The sequence below is a fragment of the Triticum aestivum genome, chromosome 2B (genome assembly GCF_018294505.1).
Source record: "Triticum aestivum cultivar Chinese Spring chromosome 2B, IWGSC CS RefSeq v2.1, whole genome shotgun sequence".
NCBI classification, from domain to species: Eukaryota; Viridiplantae; Streptophyta; class Magnoliopsida; order Poales; family Poaceae; genus Triticum; species Triticum aestivum.
Genome location: NC_057798.1, coordinates 476,046,776 through 476,067,961, shown reverse-complemented (window position 1 = coordinate 476,067,961; position 21,186 = coordinate 476,046,776). Strand labels below are relative to the sequence as shown.

The 21,186-nt window shown below is 49.8% G+C and overlaps 2 protein-coding genes and 1 pseudogene across 5 annotated transcripts; 2 read left to right on the top strand and 1 right to left on the bottom strand.

The window, feature by feature from the left end:
* Positions 1–5,062: 5,062 nt before the first annotated feature.
* Positions 5,063–7,080, top strand: LOC123045548 (subtilisin-like protease 4; annotated as a pseudogene).
* Positions 7,081–9,523: 2,443 nt separating this feature from the next.
* Positions 9,524–12,047, top strand: LOC101290611 (two-component response regulator ORR1). Its single transcript, XM_044468644.1, has 6 exons — positions 9,524–9,922; positions 10,199–10,257; positions 10,714–10,791; positions 10,901–10,971; positions 11,360–11,555; positions 11,646–12,047. The coding sequence occupies exons 1-6, from the start codon at positions 9,805–9,807 to the stop codon at positions 11,784–11,786; spliced, it is 663 nt and encodes a 220-aa protein (XP_044324579.1). The 5' UTR covers positions 9,524–9,804; the 3' UTR covers positions 11,787–12,047.
* A 268-nt stretch (positions 12,048–12,315) lies between these two features.
* On the bottom strand, positions 12,316–20,851 carry LOC123045547 (uncharacterized). Of its 4 annotated transcripts, XR_006421491.1 has the most exons (13): positions 20,589–20,851; positions 19,828–19,983; positions 19,573–19,743; positions 19,119–19,201; positions 18,824–19,022; positions 18,155–18,276; positions 17,496–17,562; positions 17,371–17,421; positions 17,165–17,217; positions 16,453–16,663; positions 16,339–16,366; positions 15,980–16,150; positions 12,547–12,636 (listed from the first exon to the last, which is right to left on the bottom strand). XR_006421491.1 is itself a non-coding variant. In XM_044468641.1 (12 exons), the coding sequence occupies exons 1-12, from the start codon at positions 20,667–20,669 to the stop codon at positions 12,544–12,546; spliced, it is 1,458 nt and encodes a 485-aa protein (XP_044324576.1). In that variant the 5' UTR covers positions 20,670–20,851; the 3' UTR covers positions 12,316–12,543. The 4 variants fall into 4 exon arrangements, 3 of the variants coding, with proteins under 3 accessions (XP_044324576.1, XP_044324577.1, XP_044324578.1); XM_044468641.1 differs by lacking the exon at positions 16,339–16,366 and having other exon boundaries at positions 12,316–12,636; XM_044468642.1 differs by lacking the exon at positions 16,339–16,366 and having other exon boundaries at positions 12,316–12,636; positions 19,828–19,980.
* Between the last annotated feature and the right edge of the window lie 335 nt (positions 20,852–21,186).

Below are 21,186 nucleotides of genomic sequence, written 5' to 3'. Positions count from 1 at the left end.
TGTGATATCCCAACATAATCCTGTCCACCATGGAGCAATCTTCAACTTCACCTGCAACTAACAATGCTATAAAAGGGGCTGAGCAAAAGCGGTAACATAGCCAAGCAACGGTTTGCTAGGAAGGGTGAAAAGGTTAGAGGCTGACATGGCAAATTGGGAGGCTTGATAAGCAAGAGATAGGTAGCGCAACATAGCGATAGAACAAAGCAAGGTGACGGTCATCTTGCCTGAAATCCCGCAAGGAAGAAGAACGAGTCCATAAAGAAGATGAAGCCATGAAGACGAACCAAGCGTAGACGAACGAATCCTCATGATCGCAACGAAAAAGGAACTAACGAGAAAGAGCACAATCGGAAAGAAACAAACAACAAGGTAAACAGACCACACATGGATATGACATGATGCTCAACCAAGTATGATGCAAGACAAGACTACATGAAGCTACTCATGGCAAGAGATGATGCAAACAAGAGCAACACGTCAAAGCAAGTTTAAATGAGGCCGGAAATAACATATAACAAATCCGGTAGGTCCTCATATGCAAGTTTCGAAATTGGTCCAGAACTGAATAGACCTTATGTTCAAGTTGTTAAACAGAAAGTTAAGATGCACCAAGATGATTTACACGAGATTCTAGTCAAGTTACATATAAAGTTCATTTAATTTGGAGCTACACCCTAGAAGATATGAGCAAAACAAGTTAAACATGGCATTGATGCAAAATGCATACAAACATCAAGCAAACACTCTCAAAACATGAATGCAACATGATAATATGAAACTTCGTGCAAAATCAAGCAAATTTCATATAGAGCACACTCAAGACGGAGCAACGGTTCAACACATACACATGAAACAAGTTTAAAGGACAAGCTGTCCAAAACAGCAACTAGGCATCTAGCAAGCACCAAAACAACATGCTACAGCACCCCGGCATAATAAAAAAAGGCATGGCCGTGATGTACAGGTAAAGCATTACAAAACATGAACACTGAGCTTTCTCCAAAAAACACTGTAACATGCTCAAAAGGACATGGCAAGATTGCAAATAATAACAGTTCACAGACTTAGCAGAAATCACTGGACATGGCAGAAATAACATCAAGATGCAATGTTTAGAGTTATCAAACAACATGCTACAGGAACTTATCATGGAAAACAAAGGCATGACATGCTAATACTAAAGACAAAGAACAAAACTCCCTTACTGAACTAATTCCAAAGATCAACAGAAAAGATGGTAGCATCCATGCAAACATGGCAAATGATATGACAGATTCAGACATGGCAGAAACAATAATAAGTAGGCATGTTGGTGAGCTTGTACCACTCACCACAGAGCATTACATGGCATGATAAGGCAACCAACAGTAATATGACATAATTATGAAGCTAAACATGGCAATATCATGGTCATAGAGTGCATGGATCACTAGTAAAACACATGGCAAAACTGAACTTAATGTTAACAGGCTGACAACAACATTATTTATCAACTTCAGAGCAAGATTACAACAAGATACAGGAGGCTATAAATGCAACCAAAGGCATGGATGGATAGAGAATGACATGTATAACAAAATATCCTTAGTGAACAACTCCAGATTATGCATAGGATGACTTGTAGCTGCAGGTTTACATAGCATCATGATATAATAGATTCAACCTAGCAAAACAGCAACAGCAAACACCCTACTTCACGAGCTTGATGCACTCACTACAAGACTCACAAAAATACATGGATTGCACCACAGTAAAGATGGCATGATGTAGCTCAAAACTCATGTAGACATCAAGCTCATAAGATGCACACACAAAATGCAATGAAAAAGACAAATCACCAAGTTCTCTTAACAGACAGCAGTTAACATCATATAGCACTCTCGCAACGATGATTAGGGTATCAATATGGATTCAAACAAGCATGGCACAATGGAACAAAACGAAGAGCATCTCTCAATGAACATTTTGATGTATTACATGCACAAAACGGACCAGCACACAAGAAGTTATGGCATGTCAAACATGGCACCAGAATGCAAAATTACGGGGACTTAGAAGAAAAAACGGGGTCAACCTCGGGTTTGCACGGAAAACGATGCAGGGCCGGAGTTCGCCGGAGATGTGGCCGGAGAGGAGGGAGATGGCGGTCGGCGTCGATGGGGACTCGCCGGAGCGCGGGGGAGCCGGATCCGGTCGCTCCTCGACCGGATCGGGTGAAGAGGAGGCCGGGGCGGCGAAGGGCGTGGCAGCGGGGCTCGGCTCCGGCCTTCTCCGGCGGTGCTCGGGGCGGCGGCCGCGGGCGGCGCCGGAAAAGCGCTGCGGCGGCGGAGCAGGCGCGGGGGCGGTCACGGGCGGCGGGGCCGGAGCGGAGGGCTGGCGTGACCCAGGCCGGCGCGGGCGGCGAGGCGCGCCGGGCGGCGGGGTCACCGGCGGGGCACGGGCGGCTCCGGCGGGGCAGCGCCCGCGGGCGACGGCGGCGGCAACGGCGAGATGGGCCCCGCCGGCCCGATCCGGGCCTGGCGCGGTGGGAGGAGAGAGAGGGCGCGAGCGAGGGTGAGGTGGCGCACGCCGGTTGGCTGCGGAGGCGGAGCTGCTGAGGTGGCGGCCTCTGATTGGCCCGGGCGATGTGGCGGCGGCGGTGGACGCGTCCGACGCGGAGGCGGACATGTCCGGCGGCGAGAGGGAGGTTTGATCTAGGGTTTGGACTGCGGGATTTCGGGGAGGATCACATATTTATAGGTAGAGGGAGCTAGGAGTGTCCAAATGGGGAGCGGTTTTCACCCACACGATCATGATCGAATGACTGAGAGCATGGAGGGGGTTTGGATGGGCTCATGGGCTGTGGTGAAGAGGGGCTGGGCTGCAAAGAGAGAGGGGTTTCGGGCTACGCGGTTAACCGTTGGGGAGTCAAACGGACTCCGAATGCGACGAAAATTGACAGACGGTCTACCTACTCTAAAACAACACCGCACGCCAAGTTTCATCCCGTTCCGAGAACATTTTTCGGCCACTTATAAAAATAATATTCGGACGTGCCGCGAGCGCGTGCGAGTGTGTCTGGGCTCGGAACGGACAACAGAGAGAACTGGGAGGACCCGAACGGATGCAAGTTTTGAAAAACATGCAGATGAAATGCAGATGATAACATGGCAAAATGCAACACGCAAGCAATGACATGGCAACAACGACGAATAGCTGGAAGACACCTAGCGCATCAGATCCGGGGCGTTACAGAAAGAGCCACGGAGCCAGATGGGCGTGTCAGCAGGTCACCTGTTGGGCCCACATGACCCTCGTTTGCGTCCCAAGGCATGGCCGCGTGAGGGGGCATGTGGGGCCCACAGGCAACGCCTCCCGTGCCTCCTTCGCCCATATACAGTGGTGGCCATCCGAAGGGTCGTCCGGGGAACCCGAAGGAGTGGACGTGGCATCAATGGGCGTGTGGTTGCTCATGGGCGGTGTCTGGAAAGCGCACAATTTCAAAACCCGGTCATGGCGCGAGGAGAAAGAAGCTAAAACTTTCCTCTCTCGCTAGCGGTTGGGTTTGGAGCGAGCTCCATAATGGACCTGTGTAGCCTCCAAACATGGAGGTTGCAAGCTCGGTTTTACAGTGAGCTCTATAAATTATGACGACTCGGGCCGGATTGTTACCTTACTAGAGTGGCTTTTCAGTCCAAAATGGTCATATAAGATTGGTTTGATACGGACTTTGCTAGGATTACTCTAAATATTGTCTTCTTATGTTTCCTCTCCTATGCAACATACAAACCCCTGAATGAAGAATAACATATGTGGACTCGAAGTTTGGGCTCATCGGTGCTGATTTCTTTAAGGAGGTTCAAATCAGTTGCCAAACAGATGCTCCCAAAACCCACACGTTCACCCATCAGGCTTGAGAGAGATCGGAGGGCGGATATTATGGTTGAATGCTCGGTGGCCCACGGCCGATCTTCGCGGGACAGAGACGGCGATCGGCGAAAAAGCGCGACACATTCCCAGCTTCCCACGCGCGACAGTTAAAGAATGTCTGCGTCAAAAATGAATGAATGAATGAATGAATGAGCAGCCTTGCTTATGCTATGATGCCACCTCGCCAGTGGATCTTCTCCCTCCCTCGCTCCCTCTGCGCTCTCATTTAAGACAACCATGCATTCGAAGCAGATTTGGTCTGCCCAGTCCAGTGCGAGTGCTACAGTCCTACAGACAGAGTCCAGCAGCGTAGATCTGCCCAACCAGGCCTCTACGGTTATTCCGACCTCTGGGAAGGCGACATGCGCATGTCGCCAACACGCCGGGCTTCCGCCACAGCGCACGCCCCGAAGCCACGGCCGGCCATTTGATGCGGGTCGCTGGATCAATTCATTCCCGCCGCCTGCGTCTGGATACGATGCTGGGGAGAGCGGGCGCGTACGTATACAGCGCCCATGCCATACATGACACGAGGATCGGGTCTGGGATTGCGTGCTGGATCAGATTGTCACTTATACGCTGTCTGCCGACGTTTTATTGCGTGCTGGAAGCGATCTGCGAGGCGCGTACGTGCACGGTGGTGCTGGTTTATTACGGACGCCAGTCAATCTTAGACCAGCCAGTGCCAGGCGGGGAGAGAGAGATCTCATGCGTGCGTGTTGGGTGTTGTGCTGCTTCCGTCGCAGTCGGGGAGGTCGCGTCCGCGGGATTCGACGCAGCTAGGAGCCTGTCTGCCTAGTCATGTCGGAAATCTTCCTCTGACCTGGACTAGTGGCAGTAGTACACCCTGTCAAAGTCGGCCTAGTCATTCGAGGTCCAGGGGGAGGATGCCCCTCCACCACGCCAACGTTCAAACCTACTCCTAACACCCGTATTTATGTGAAAATTGACAGTTCCGACCCTTGTGAAAAGACTATATACCCTTTTTCGAAAATATCAATGAATCTGACTTTTGGAAGAAGATTTTAAACGAGAAACAATCCATCTCAAAAACTTAAGAGGTAATAGCACCAGGAGTCCCACAACTTGTCCTAGATGTGATGATCTGGTCCAAAACTTGCAAAAGTCAACTATTGAGTCCCACAACTTGCATTCAATGTGCAAATTTAGTCCTAGCCAATCAGACGACGACAAGTGGAGCCTAGTCAGCAGAGCCGGTCAGCGCAGCACATTTTTCAATTACCCCCTGGCCTTAGCACAAATAAACCCGCACTACACCACCTGAGTTTAACTGCGTCGCCGCCATTGCCGCCGCGGAGTCCCGGTGGGTCATCGCCTCCTCCTCTCCCTGCAGCCTCTGCTCGGCGCGTCGTACCTGCGGGCGAGGAAGAACTACATCCTGCACCTCGCCCCGAGGGGCGGCCCCGTCGACTCCGTCGAGGAGTGGCACCGCTCCTTCCTCCCGCGGACGGCCGCGCTCGAATCGGAGCCCGAGGCGGGCGGCGGCGCCGAGGACCACGGCCCGCGCATCATTTACTCCTACAACCACGTGTTCACCGGCTTCGCCGCGCGGCTCACGGAGGAGGAGGCCGAGGCGCTGCGGACCACAGAGGGCTGCCTCAGGCTGTACGACCCCATCGTCATCGCGGCGTTCCAGGCCATGGAGCGCGGCATCTTCGTCAGCTGCGCGGCGGGGAACGCGGGTCCGGACCCGGGCTCCGTGGGCAACGGGGCGCCTTGGATGCTCACCGTCGCGGCCGGCACCATGGACCACGCCATACGCACCACCGTGAGGCTCGGAAACGGCGAGGAGTTCGACGGCGAGTCCCTGTTCCAGCCAGGCAACAACTCCGCCGCAAAGCCGCTTCCGCTTATGTACCCCGCCGCCGACGGCTCCGACACAAGCCGCGATTGCAGCGTGCTGCGCGGAGCCGAGGTGAGCGACAAGGTGGTGCTCTGCGAGAGCAGAGGCCTGAACGGCCGCATCGAGGCTGGCCAGACCGTGTCCGCGTACGGCGGCGTGGGCATGATCGTGATGAACAGAGCAGCCGAGGGGGTACACCACCTTCGCTGACCCGCATGTCCTCCCTGCCTCGCACCTGAGCTGCGATGCCGGGACCAAGATCGCGGCCTACATCAACTCCACGGCCAACCCGACGGCGAGCATCGCGTTCAAGGGCACAGTCATGGGCGCGCTGCCGGCGCCGGCCGTTACTTTCTTCTCGTCCCGAGGTCCGAGCAAGGCCAGCCCGGGCATCCTGAAGCCGGACATCACGGGGCCCGGCATGAACATACTCGCGGCGTGGTCGCCGAGCGAGTCGCACACGGAGTTCTCCGACGGGGGCGTCGGCCTCTCTTTCTTCGTGGAGTCTGGCACGTCCATGTCGACGCCGCACCTGAACGGCATCGCCGCACTCATCAAGAGCCTGCACCCGGACTGGTCACCGGCGGCGATCAAATCCTCCATCATGACGACGTCGGACGCAGTGGACCGCACCGGCGTGCCCCTCAAGGACGAGCAGTACCGCCTCGCCACCTTCTACGCCATGGGCGCGGGCTACGTCAACCCCGCGCTCGCCTTTGACCCGGCCTAGTCTACGACCTCCACGCCGACGACTACCTCCCCTACCTCTGCGGCCTCGGCATCGGCGACGAGGGCGTCACCGAGATCGCCCACCGCCCGGTCACCTGCGCCAGCCTCAAGGCCACCACCGAGGCAGAGCTGAACTACCCGTCCCTCATCGTCAACCTGTTGGCCCAGCCGATCACAGTCAACCGCACGGTGACCAACGTCGGGAAGCCGAACTCGGTGTACACCGCCGTGGTGGACATGCCCAAAGACGTGTCGGTGACTGTGCAGTCGCCGATGCTGCGGTTCGCGGAGGCCAAGGAGAAGCAGAGCTTCACGGTGACGGTGCGGTGGGCGGGACTGCCGAGCGTCGCCGGCGCCGAGGGCAACCTGAAGTGGGTCTTCGACGACCACATCGTGCGGAGCCCCATCGTGGTTCCGCCCAAGGCCGCGTAGTAATTCTGCGGCCGGCAGCATGTATAGCTAGCTAGCATCGGTAGGCTGCTGCGCTTCGGTGGTTTTGCGCAGGCTGCATGCAAACTGGAGCGATTTTGTTCTGTAAATAGCGCGAATCAATAAAAATGTGTCTCCAGAACATCTTGTCCTCCGAAAATTATTTCCTCCTTAGCACAAAGGTGAGTGAGTGGAGCAGGATATTCCAGAAATATACCACGCAGTTAAACTCAGGTGGTGTTGTGCGGGTTTATTTGTGCTAAGTCCAGGGGGGTAATTGCAAAAAGTACGGTGCTGACCGGGTGGAGTGGGCTGTGCTGACTTGGCTCCACTTGTCGTCGTCTGATTGGGTAGGACCAAAATTGCACATTGACTGCAAGTTGTGTGACTCAATAGTTGCCTTTTGCAAGTTTGGGACCAAATCATCACATCCAGGACAAGTTCTGGGACTTCTGGTGCTATTACCTCAAAACTTAAGCCAAATCCGAGCCTTCATGTCAACACCACCCAACACGGCTTCAAGTGGATGAAGACTTCTTTTTTCTGCGAATAAAGTGGATGAAGACTCAGATGATGCACTTGACATAGCCAAGTGCACCACATTTGTTTCTACATCTTTAAACCGAAGGAGAAACAAACACGGAAATTCTGAAATTGAATACCAAAGTAGATACACATTCGAACACTATTTCAGAGCGCAATGTCGACCTGGATACAAAAAGAGAAAGTTTTCTGGAACTCAAAAACCCTTGAACCATAGAGACGAACACAATCAAACCGCTCCAACGTAGATGCAAGGAGGCGTGGAAGATGGGAATGGGAGCCTGGGAGGCGTGTGGTGAGAGAGACGAGGATCACAAAATTAGGGGAGAGTTAAGTTTTTGTTGGATAGGATTATGTTAGACCAAAAGTGTATATGCCTTCGGTTGGAGTGGTATACAAATACAAGATAAGAAATTTTCTAACGCGTCGGTACGAAAATTTTGTTTCCATATGTTTATTGCTTGAAACCGCAGTTCCGTTTCTATTGGAGATAGCTACCAAACTACTTGTCATCGTTTTCTATATAAGGGCTAGACGAAGCCCCATCAAAAGCTTAAGATCATGCCGGAGCCTCGTATTTGTAACGTAATTCAATAAATAGGAAAACGCCATTTTAATCTCCCTCGTTGGTTAGTAAAGATAGGTAGGCAGAATATAGGGTTATTATGCATTGGGGGGCTTGAACCTGGGTAAAACCACCTTCAACATTGTCGAGGTCTATTCGGGCACCACCATTTCCTCTACTTACTTCCACGACCCTCTCCATCAGTGCATTAATCATCGACATGCATGTCATTCGTTGATATCTGATGCAGGAGTCCAAGGATCTTCCACAACCCCCTCTTCAGGTCCATCCCCACGCAACCAACCTCGGGGCACTCCCAGCGGGGGAGACGCCTAGAGTAGTAGCACCGGCTCACGCGCTGAGGCCCACAAGGCCACAACCCTAATTACCCATTCGAAGCAAATGGTTTTGATGTCAGAAACCCGAAGTAATGAAAACATATATGTGTTGTTGTAGTCATTTGCAGGTGAGGAAATACCTATTGTGTTATATTCATTCACTAATAGTGAAAGTTTAAGAATCAATCGAGGAAGTTTTTTTATGTAAACAACTTGTCATCTCTACTTGTCTGTATTAAATCCCGCTAGATGCTGGAAGTTTTCTTGAAATTCAGTGCAAAGTTGAAGAGTCAATTAGGAGATGCCTAGCCTGCAGCTAACTGTTTGTTGTTATTGTTGTTGTTGCTGGTGCGAATGAAGTGTGTTTAGCCTGAGACATAAACATGATCCATACTTGTTCCACTTGCTATATATTTAGCTGGATACAGACAGGGCGAGCAAAGCAAAGATGCAGTGTCTTATCTGGTTATGCATATATTACCACTGGCACATGCGCACCATATCATCATATCCGGAGCCAGCACTCAAGCAGCAGAAACATATATACATAATCCGCAAGATACGCATCCACGAGAGCATGATTTAGTTGGCACAGACATGCGAATAAACATCTCCAGCCAGCGCCATAATACAAGCCAGGAAACGGTTGGAACGTATCCCGCGCCGAATCCACGTGCTGACTTTCTTTAGCCCCTCCCTCCACGCCGTGGCGCGATCATGCCCGCGACGGAGACCGGTAGGAGCACTCCCAGAAAGGATCGGACGCGATCGGACCCCGTGCAGGTCAAATGGTTTTCAATTAGTACGAACGAACATAATAATCACCAAAGCTAAGATAATGAGAATTGTTTTACTGGCCGATGATCTGATATGATGCAACGCGTGGCGCCACGACGCGCGGATCGCCGTCGTACCACCGGTGGCGATTCTCTGCTCCTGCGTCGGACGGACCGGGGAAAAGGGAAGGAAAATGGAGAAAAGGGGAGGGGAGGAGGTGGAGAGATTCCCCGACAGCAAAATCTAGGGGAGGGGGAGGGGAAAGCATTTTCCGTGCCCCACGAGCTGGCCACCGCCGGCGGGTCCCGCGCGCGCGAGGCTCGGGCCCACTACCCCTCTTCTCTCTCTCTCTCTCCCTCCCTCTCTCTCTTCCACGCTCGCGGTCACCCCCTGAAGAAGAGGAGAGGAGAGGAGCCTTCATCACTCGCCTGCAGGTGCACCGGGTCATCAAATGCTCGTACTCTCTCTCCCATCTCCCGCCCGGCTGCTTAAAAGCCCATTATCGGCGCCGCCTGTGACCTCACCTCACTCCGCCTCGCAGTCATAATTCTCCCTAGCATCTTTCTTACCACTAGTATTAGTAGGAGGACCTCCTCCTGTTGCTGCTGGAGTGGTTGCTTGTGTGGTAGAGAGGAGAGGAGAGGGAGATGGAAGGAGGAGGCGCGGACGGGGTGACGAGGGTGCTGCTGGTGGACGACTCCCCGGTGGACAGGAAGGTGGTGGAACTGGTGCTCGGCAGCAACACCTTCGCCGGCTCCTTCCACGGTCAGCTCCCTTCCCTTCCCTTCCATGGCTCGAATTCTCTAATGGCGAGGCTGTTCAATTTTCCTCTGCCGCCCATGCTTTTGCTCTGTTAATTTGCTCGTCCCATGCGCGTGCTTCTCTTGAACAGCATGTGTGCAAACTGCACATAGACAGCATAACCGATCGTCATCGTCCCATGTTTTTAATCCTCCTTTCCTTCACCATTGCTGCGCCGTTTCTGAGCTTTTTTTTACCAACACGTTTGCTCTGTACTAAAATCTCAACAACTTCATACAGTCGTCGCCGTGGACAGCGCCAAGAAGGCCATGGAGTTCCTGGGGCTCAAGGACGGCAAGGTAACTACTAACAATTCCATCCGCCCTGTCCATGGCAGATCGCCTCGCATTCAGTACTGCAGAGCAATCAACAACTGCAAAGCACGACTTGCTTCTCATTTTCTTTCATTTTTCCCACTTTGGCTATCCATTGGCGCCACGGCGGCGCGCCACTTGTCGGTGGCACGCCGGCCGCCGTACCGTACGGGGCGAGGGGCGGGCTCGCGCATGCGCGCGTGAGGGTTTTGTGTTCTTGGGAGGGGAGGACGAGAGCCAGAAAAGGTCGCCACTTTTTTATGGGGGGAAAGGGATAAAAACTCGCCGTCTTACAGCGGCCTGCCGAGGCTGTCTGGTAGCCACAGGACATGAGAGCACTAGTTAAAGGCACGGTTGGAGAAAGGTGTTGCTTGGATTAGTAGGGTAATAATAATCTGCTAGTACTGATTGTTTTCTTTCACCTGTGCTGTTTGTCTGCAGGAGCAGGCCGTCGACATGGTGCTCACTGACTACTGCATGCCTGAGATGACCGGCTACGACCTCCTCAAAGCCATCAAGGTGCAAATCTCACTGCATACGTGCCCATTTTTCCATTCACATTTGTGATGTGAAAGAAGATGTCCAATGCTCCCAGAATCTCATTACTAATTTCCATGGACATTTTCAGGCGATGAGTCCTCTCAAGCCCATCCCGGTGATCGTCATGTCGTCGGAGAACGAGCCCCAGAGGATCAGCAGGTGAGCCTCGATTTTGCTTCCCCTTTTCTTCGCTCGAGCATCCATTTTTGTTCAAAGTCGATGAAGCTATGGGGGCGGGGGCAAAAAAGGTTGCCTTTGCCGGGACAGTAGGCAGACAGTACATCATGGGTCTAAAGCAGTTAATAAGATGGATTCGTAGCCACAGTGCTTGCTGCTTCAGTAAATACCCTGCAGTCAGTTCATTATGCTGCCTGTCCTAGTTCTTCTCATTATGTATCAGTATCAGTGAATTTTGAACATCCGATGGAGATCTCTGCTTTTCTCAGTGCATTCATTGTGTCTTTGTAATCTTTTGATTGTACTGTACTATACAGAATCCTGCAGCTGATACCTGATAGTAACCGTCTTAACTTTTTGCTGGGGACAGATGCCTCAAGGCTGGTGCTGAAGATTACATCGTCAAGCCTCTTCAGAGCAAGGATGTGCCGCGTCTGAGGAGCTGCTCGAACGTGAAACCCAAGGACCCTCCATGCAGCACTGTGAGCAAGAGCTCGGACCATATAGCTGCTGTCGATGGCAAGTCGTCGCTGCGACGGCGAGCACACCTCACCGATATTGCCATGGCACGTCACCACCCCTACCTCCATCTTATTACCGTCTGATGTTCCAGGACTCATCATCATCTTCGCTTGCTGTTGTGTTTTTTTTTTCAGGTTCTCCACTCGTCGAGCGCCGGGCTCTCGCACTACTTCCCGTTCCTCTTCAAGTTCATCCTGCTGGTCTACGCCATCCTGTGCGTCGGCGAGCTCCTGCACAGATGGTCCAACGGCTGCTTCCTCTCCTACCTGAGGTGATGGTGCCGCGGTCCAGTGACATGCTGCAGCTCTGCAAGGAGTAGCTCGTGTGTCGTAGCTTATGAGTGAGCAGTGAACCTCCATGTTTCAACAACCATGGATGGAGCTTTAGGTAGTAGATTCGTTTGCTTTGAGATTCTCTGACCGGGCGTCAGTTCTTGGCCTTGTTGGGCTGACGAGTTGAGGAAGAACCCCTTGTATCCATCCTTGTACAAAACGCACAATGAGGCAGGCGGTATCTGATGTCCCTTTTGGCTTGGATCTTGGCTGATCTACTGACGTGACATTCAGGGAACTTTTTTTCGCCTTTCACTTGGTTGAGGGCGACTGCTCACCTGTTTCAATAGTTCAGATCTCATGAGAAAAGAACAGCACAAGTTGACTTAAAAGTAGCACCAGATCTTCTGATGAGAAAAGAAAAAGATGATGCAGACACCATAGTATGGTCTCAAAGGTCAGGTCTATACCGTCCATGTATTGTACTCACGAATCGTGTAATTGCATTCATGCAGTAGTTCAGACAGCGAAATTGCGTGATAGAATGTTTGCTTTAAGATGGGACCTTTCTATTGGATGATTCCAGATAAAATGTTTGCTATTTACATGCCTAGTAATAATTAATGTACAAAGGTGGGTGAGGGATCCGAGCCATTGAAATCACAATATTGCCTCCTGCGGCATGTGATTGCTCGTCTTCCTACTGCTACGTCTGTTGTAATTATCGTTCTATGCATAGCTGCAAGTTCCTTCCTCTGTTCTACATTTCACCGTCTGGTTGAGGTGCAAATTCTTTCAATATGTCTTCCTTGTATGGACCTGATTCATGCAGGACATTGATGACATGCTTAACCTGATATCAACGCAAACAAGAAAACATTAGTTGGAATTGTCAGCAACGGTACTTGGTGGATAAGAACCTATTGGAAAATAGAAGGATTCTAATAAAATGAAGGACAGCGTAAAAAACAGCTTTCTCTATTATTTGTCCCTAAATTCAAAAGAGTGGACCAATGCTAGATGGAGATAAAAGTATACAAGTATTATTTGTCAGAAAACATAGAATTACTCATGACATCATCAAATGGAGGTAGTCTATAATGGTTAATATATTTCTAAGATGGAAAAGTTGAAATTTACTAGTTCGTTTTTGCTTTTGCACGCGAGTATTAATTTAGAAAAGAAATGTGGAAGGGTCGATACACTGCACCAATATTCTTTTCTGTGGGAAATGCATATTTAGACAAGTGTTATCATTAAATTATAGTTACTATATTAACACATACACCTTTTTTAAGTGTGCAAGAAAGCATACACTCCTTTCCAAGAGCAGTAGCCGCTATTGTTTGGCATTTATTAGCTCCAAAAGCTGAAGCTCAATGTGAGAGAAGGAGCAGAATGCATAACTGTCCACCGAAGAATTACATGGGAGTTTAATGGTGATGCATGCTTTACACAGTGTAAACTTAAGAGCAATCAATCCACACAGTAGTGGTTTATCAGCCATCATAACATAAAGCCATACCACTGGAATAGTTCTATCGAAAACAGGGTACCATGTTTACATTTCACAATTAAGGACGCAATAATAGTCTTCTGCTATGAGTTCGGCTTTCGGATGACATAACACTAAGTAATTGCAGATACTATGCATGCAGATGGCTGAGTAGCAATTGTGGATGTGGTAGGAGCTTGGGCCCTACCTGGCCTGAACCGTAGGTTGTAGGGGTGGGAGGCTGGTTGGCGAGGAGATGAGCGCCGGCGGCGGTTGAGAGGAAGATGGCGTAGGGGAGGAGGCTAGGATTAGGTCTCCCGGCTCCCTAAGGAAGCCGAGCAAATATGATTGCTTCTTGCTTAATTCCAAAACGGATCCTTAGACGAGTTTATATAATCCTCATAATAAGATAATTGGGCTAAGCCCCTAATAACGATAAGATAGACTGGGCCACAACTAACTGGGCTAAGCCCCTAATATGCCGGTCATAACATTTCTCCCCGCCTGCACAAACAACTCGTCCTCGAGCTGGAAGGCGGGGAAGCGCTTGCGGAACTCCCCGAGGTGATCAACCGTCGCCAAACACCTCCGCGGCAGCTGGGGCGGGTAGGTCGCCGAGCCCGGCAGCGGCGGGGTCCTCCTCAATGTAGTCCGCAGCCTCCAGGTAGAAGAGTCGCGAGCAGACGTGGCCGGGCACGTAGGGCTCGTCGCAGTTGAAGCACAACCCTTGGCGGCGACGCTCGAGTTGCTCGGCCGGGGTGAGCCGGCGGAACGGGCGCGCCGCGGTTGCGGCGAGGGGTGCCGCGGAAGCCTGAGCAGGCCGACCCTGCGCGGGAACGTTCGGCCAGGGTGGCGGCCCAGCGGCCCAGGACGGTGACGCCTGCTGGATGGCCACTGCGCGGCGCTCGAACGCGTGAGCGTAGTACATGGCCGTCTGGAGGTCCTGGGGTCCACGCAGCTCCACGTCCACGCGGATATGATCCGGCAGACCGCCGACGAAGAGCTCAGCCCGCTGGCGAGCCGTCAAGCCGGGCGCGTGGCACTCCAGGGCCTGAAAGCGGTCGGTGAAGTCCTGCACCGTAGAGGTGAAGGGAAGACGGCCCAACTCCGCTAGCCGGCTCCGGCATATTGGCAGCCTGAAGCGAAGGAGGCAGAGCTCGCGAAAACGCTCCCATGGAAGCATGCCGCCCTCGTCCTGCTCGAAAGCGTAATACCAAGTCTATGCGGCGCCTCGGAGGTAATATGAAGCGAGCCAGGTGCGGTCCGACACGAGCGTGCGTTGCCCCCGGAAGAACTGGTCACACTGATTAAGCCAGTTGAGGGGGTCATCGGTGCCGTCGTAGGTGGCGAAGGCAAGCTTGGCGAAGCGCAGCGCCGTTTGGGTATGACCGCCGTGGGGGTACGGCGCCGTCTGGGTATGACCGCCATGGGGGTACGGCTTGGCGGTGCGGAGCAGTGGCGCCGGGTCGGTGATCACAGGGGGGCCCCCCGTGGAACTGCGTCGCGTCGAGGCCAACGTAGGGACCCGCGGAACTGGAGGACCCGCCGTACTGCGCCTGCTGGGGCGGCACGTGCGGTGGTCCCGAGGCCATCGTGTAGACCGACTGAGACGACGACTCGGTCAACCAAGCAGGTAGCGGGGACGGCGAGGGCGGGAACGGACCTGGTGGATCGGGACTCCCGCCCAGCGAGACAGCGCTGAGCGCGGCGGAGGCCGCCAGGAGCGGCGGCTACCACTGCAGCCAGGGCTGGGCGATGGTGGCGATGAATGGCAGCTGCAGCGGCCCGGCGAGCGCGGCGGAGGCCGCTTGGTGCGGCGGCTGCCATGGCAGCCACGGCGGCGCGGGAGCGGCGATGGGCGGCGCAGCTGGGTGCGGCCCGTAGGACCCGGCCAAGAACAGGCGGATCTCCTGGACCGCCTGGGTTAGGTCCCGCAGCACCCCGGACACCTCCTCCGGGGTGAGGACGGCGGGGGTGGGCGCGATGGAGGATCCCGGCGCGGGCAGGAGCGGGGCGACGGTCGTGGTGGTCGCCGGAGGCGACGAGGTGACCGGCAGCGGGAGAGACGGGCTGGGCGGCGGTGAAGACATGATCGAACCGAAGCTAGCTGATACCAAACTGGTAGGAGCTTGGGCCCTACCTGGCCTGAACCGTAGGTTGTAGGGGTGGGAGGCTGGTTGGCGAGGAGATGGGCGGCGGCGGCAGCGCGTCGGCGCCGTAGTTGCGCGGGAGAAGGCGGCGGCTGAGAGGAAGATGGCGCAGGGGAGGAGGCTAGGGTTAGGTCTCCCGGCTCCCTAAGGAAGCCGAGCAAATATGATTGCTTTCTTGCTTAATTCCAAAACAGATCCTTACACGAGTTTATATAATCCTCCTAATAAGATAATTGGGCTAAGCCCCTAATAACGATAAGATAGACTGGGCCACAACTAGCTGGGCTAAGCCCCTAATATGCCGGTCATAACAGGATGCAATATATTCAAGAAAGCGGTTTACAAATCCATAGGAGGCATATATTGAAGCAAATACAAAAAGATGGCTAAGTGACAACAACAAAGCCTTTAGTCCGAAACAAGTTGGGGTAGGCTAGAGCTGAAACCCATAAGATCTCAAAAGCGTTTAGTCAAAAAAAGATGGCTAAGTGACATTTAAGCAATATACTTTGAATAATCTCTGGCAACTATTGAGTATTCAAGTGGAATACCTGAGCTGTCTCATGTACAAGAAAATTTCCAATAGCTGTCGCAAAACCAGGTTCTAAGAAGTAGTGGCAGCTGTAAGTTGTCACAGGGAGGTAACCACGCTGGATCTTGTGCTCTCCCTGGGCACCAGCTTCCACCTTACTCAGGTTTAGTTCTATGGCCGCTTCGATTGCCTGAACGTTAAATATTCTATAAGAACCATATGTGTCTCCACATTGTTCAGAGTACCAGTCAGATATAATATGTCCACTACAAATATAAGAGACTTTTGAATTCAATCTTCTACAGGAAATCGAACAGATGAGAAGCACAAGTGCAATTGATGATCAACTGGCCATCCCTTCATTAAAAACAGCTCTACCTTTTTGCAGAATGCGAATAAGCATGTCCTGATGAAAGTTGGGAACAGTATTGCCATGACAGATTAGTTCTCAGTTAATACAGTATACATATTGTACAAAGATGTGTGAATTACCTGGTAATAGCAAGCTTCAAAATGCAAATTGGGGAAATGAGCATCTGGTAGGCATCCCCATAAGCGGCCATATAATGTATCGCCTCCAATAAGATTAAGAGCTCCAGCGACAACTTTATCATCATGTTCAGCAACAATTAGCATTACCTTGTCGCCCATCTTTTCTCCTAAAAGGTGAAAGAACTCCTGCGTCAAGTATGCTCTGCCCCAGCTGCAAACAAACTTATCATATAAGTGAAAAAATTACATCACACAACTTCAAATAGTACCCACCAACAAATATTCTGTGGGTCATACGAGCAAAAACGAGTGTGTGTGTGGGGGGGGGGGGGGGGGGGGGGGGGGGTGATTCAATGATGGTGATTTTTAGAACTTTGTGCGTACAATCAAAGTACAAGTACATGCACTACTATTTAGCAATTAAAAGCATTTTGCCAGCTGCTATTGCTTTAATTAGTTTCAAGCTCTTATTGCACAGTGACACATGCATTGGTAGAAATCTGTTACTCATTTAGCAAAGTTTAGTTTAATATAATGTCCGCAGAAGATAGACAACTATTTGAAGAAACCTTGTGATTTGTTCAGGAAAGAACCACTTAGGAATTGTTTAACATGAAAAATACAGAAAGTAAATTACAAGGAAAGAGTGTTATTGGACCAAACTGATTATCAGTTCTGTAAATTACAAGGAAAGAGTGTTATTGGACCAAACTGATTATCAGTTGTGTTACGGTAGAATCTATAGAAGGTGTCCCAGTGGCTGCTCTGCAATGCGAAGGAAAACCATTATAAGTTGGTAAAATCTGCAACTGTTTTGTGAAATAAACTTGAAGTGCCTCAGAAAGACAGGCGGCTGAGCACCGTAATGTCAAGAAAACTAATACTGAGTACAAATAAGCAGCTGAGTACCGTAAGTACCTTTATTTCATCTCCTCGGAGGCGCTTCATTTTTAAGTTCTGGGCAGGAATCTGAAAAGCAGGATAAAAATATAAATGTTATTTATATCCAAAATTTGAAAAGGGAATCCAAAACAAAGGCAAACCTTTTTACGTTCTTGTCTGATATTCTTCCGTTTGGGCTGCTTCAAATCCATCAAAAAATCATCAAAACTGAAGGGTGGAACAAAGAGATATCAGTAAATGTTGATATATCATAATCACATAATCAATAGCATGTAAGCTCATAAAATTTCCAAAAGTAGCAAATGAGCGCAATGGCATGATCATAAATCCCAAGGTAGAATGTTTATACTTTTAACATAGGGACTTGCATTTCTTGCATATAAGCTCTTACTTATCTACAATTATCTGCCGACATCAACTATTCCATTGGGATGGTCATGCAGATGTAAATCCAAACAGGGGGGAAACAAATGTCTGGGAAGATTGTATTACTAGCTTGTTCACCACACTGCCCAAATAAACTCCCAGATAAAATGAAAGAAAAGGTATATCAAGTTATCAACAATCTGGGATCTTGATATGTTAACAAGTGTGGAAGGTTGTTGAAAAGAAATTCCTGGAGGTTGCATTATTGTGATGAAAATTGTAGGTGCCCCTTGTTTGTGATGTAATCCTGTTTATATGTCTACCAGGCCGTGCTTATGACTAAATGTGGGCCCTGAGTCATAGCCTTATGTGGTCAGAAGAGCACTTTAAACCACTGCAATCCAGAAGTTCTATAAATCTCATGTTAACGTACCATTTGTAATTTCGGTTTGTCCAATGGTATTGCAGCCCAACTCTTTGCAACAATCCACTATCCTTCAACTTGCTAAATTCACCTTCAGATGGAAAAGTTATATGCAGTGATGACACATTCAACTGAAATGCAGCAGAAAACAAAAGATTGTCAATTCGTCCAGTGGATCGGAGGGTTTCCATCTATTTAAGAGTCACAGAAGCTATCAATGAAATAAAAAATGCATAGGCAAATTACATGCTATTATAACATTGTATACTCCAAAATCGAAATTAGCAAACACCATGAAGATTCAGCAGGTCTAAAGAGACTCTGACTATAAAACTCTCATTACTCTCATTCACTTATCGCTGTTAGACAATTCAATAAAAACAAAGCATTGATTTCGAAACATTAGCTGTAACAAGACAACAGAGCCTTCCAATTCAGTGAACTAAACCTGGTCGCCTGTTGTATTCATTGGAAATGACAACAAAATTAGAGTAAATGAAAAGACAACTGATTCATAAATTGATGAATAATGTTTCCTATTGAATATCAAAATGTCATATTGCCATTGCCATATGAAGCAAAGCACAACCATACAATAGCATTTTGTAACTTTTGCTACAATTATTCGCTAGCCAAGAGACTGTTAACAATATATTGCTAGAATTCTGACTTCACTACCTTGGTAGCCAAATTCTTCAAAGCTTTTACTAAAGCATCAAAAACTTGATCCCGGTAGGATGTATCCCGAAGTAATATTCTTTGACCAGTTACTGGAGTAAAAGGGACACAAGACTGCAACTTTGGATAGTATTCAAGTCCATAGCTGTGGTAAGCTTCAGCCCATGACTGATCGAATACAAACTCACCCCTAGAATGGCTGCAAATGCACATTGTGGTTGTTCAGCCAATGAACGAGATGAAGTGTACAGAAATTAGGGAAACGGTAGATGATATTGTGTTAATGATGTTAAACCTTTTAAGGTAAAGCGGAACAACACCTAAAATATTTTGGTTCTCGTCCCGTGCAACAACATGCAGAGGTAACCACCCTGTTTCCTGAAATCAGTACAGGACATGACAGTTTCAAGGATAGTCATAACAATTACTCCCTCCGTTCCTAAATATTTGTCTTTCTAGAGATTTCAACTAGTGACTACATACGGAGCAAAATGAGTGAATCTATACTCTAAAATATGTCTATATACATCTGTATGTGGTAGTCCATTTGAAACTCTAAAAAGACAAATATTTAGGAACGGAGGGAGTATAAATTGTAGGGCTCGTGCTTATTGGGATAGAACAAAAGTTAAAGATATTAGGTATTGAAATTTCTGAAAGTATATTAACACGAAAAAATGAACCATGAAATGAGTATAAAGTCTGATAGTGGGTGTACGGAATCAAGAAATGGTGCTTTATATGCTCACCTTCACTGCAGAACCTGATTCCTCTAAGCTTGAGAGAAATGCATGTGTAAGAAAAGGATTAAACTTTTCAGGCTCAACTGAATCAACTGCACATGCATCCCACTCTGCCGGAGGTATGTCCATAATAGAAGAGACAACAGAAATCGATACCTCACGTGGCTTCATGTCCACCTAAAATCAAGAAATGGTTAAGAAAGCCATGAATCAGGTGCATAAGTCCTGGAAAAAGAGTTGACTCAAGAAACACAAAAACACCTCTGAGGCTGACCCTGTGAGAGTGTACGATTCAGCAGAAGGGATCAATTCACGAGTTCTCGAATATCTATCTCCCTTGATCCACCCAAAAAGTGCAGTAACTTTTAACCGTGAAGCCGAGCTTGGGGAGCCCATGTTGGAAGGTGAATACTCCTGCTAATCATTGTGGATGAAATGAATAAGCAAAGGCTTGGGAACAGAATTTGGCACAAAATAAGAAGCATTACACAGGACAAGAATTACACAAATTCCAGAATGGATATCATTTGTAGACTGGGGCGAGGAAGTGAGTGCAAAGACGGATCGGAGTGTATACATGATTCATTTCTCTAATGTTTAATAGAACACCGTGTTCATAAGGGTGTAGATACTTAAATCGGAAACAGTCATCATATCAGTATTGGTTTTGTGTATATATAAAAATGTGACAGGAACAACTATCTAACTGCCAGTTCACAGGGCTTATTATCACACAAACCAAATCCTACCAACCTCAAGCCTACGTAATGGTCCTGTCCAGGAGCCAATCCAAGAGTAACCGATTCCCTTAAAAAGTTAATGACTCGCCAACGGTGCGGTAGTCAAACTCTGCTGGACTAGCTGGATCGCTGCAAGAGGTTTTGACATTCCACAGTCGAAGCACAGAATTCCGCCATCAAAGCGCAGAAATCAGGCCGAGACACCAGATCAGAACGCGCATATACGGGCCTAAACAATTTCGGCCGGCGGGCGCCACGAGAGCGATGGGAGTGGGCACTCACGTGACGGCGGGGACGGCGGCGAGGGGCGGAGGCGAGGACGGTGGGGGACGGGCGCCGCATCGCCACCGCCGGCGAGGCCATCGCTGCCTGCCTCCGACTACTCGGAGCTGAGCGGAGGCGTGGACAGTTTCGGGGGAGGGAGCGAGCAGTGGGTGTGGGTCACTGACACCTGGGCCCAGTACGCAGGGTTTCTGTAAGTATGGCTATGGCCGGGCATCGACCGGAGGACGGCCACATAGCGTGTCGTAAAATCTGTAGCCACGTGGCAAATTCCTGAACGATGAACCGCTGTGCTTCCCGTTTTATCTTCTCTTCGTTTTTCTCCTCTCAATTCCTTGTAAAGATTACTTTACAGTCCCTCTAAAGGTGACGTCAATCTAGGATTTCTTTTCCAAGGAAATTATGGAGGCGACGTCAATTAATGGAGCGACGAGGGAAAAATGTATGTGCCTAAAGAAAAAAGAGTTGTGCGGTTTTGAGATATCATGTATTTTAAACAAGGCCCTACGGGCAAACAAGTTTGGCGTCTTAACGAGAAACCCGTTTTTGTAGGTCAGAGTTCTACGCCCAATATTTTTCAGATGGTAAATTTTGATGC

Bases quoted from the DNA above. Each gene is read 5' to 3' on its own strand.
- LOC101290611 (XM_044468644.1), top strand. From the start codon at position 9,805: ATGGAAGGAGGAGGCGCGGACGGGGTGACGAGGGTGCTGCTGGTGGAC. The intron at 10,792-10,900 runs GTGCAAATCTCA...GGACATTTTCAG, and splicing joins ACCTCCTCAAAGCCATCAAG to GCGATGAGTCCTCTCAAGCC. The intron at 11,556-11,645 runs GCACGTCACCAC...TTTTTTTTTCAG, and splicing joins ACCTCACCGATATTGCCATG to GTTCTCCACTCGTCGAGCGC.
- LOC123045547 (XM_044468641.1), bottom strand. From the start codon at position 20,669: ATGGCCTCGCCGGCGGTGGCGATGCGGCGCCCGTCCCCCACCGTCCTC. The intron at 19,023-19,118 runs GTTTAACATCAT...GTGCATTTGCAG, and splicing joins GTTCCGCTTTACCTTAAAAG to CCATTCTAGGGGTGAGTTTG. The intron at 18,277-18,823 runs GTAGTGAAGTCA...GCTGCATTTCAG, and splicing joins TGAAGAATTTGGCTACCAAG to TTGAATGTGTCATCACTGCA.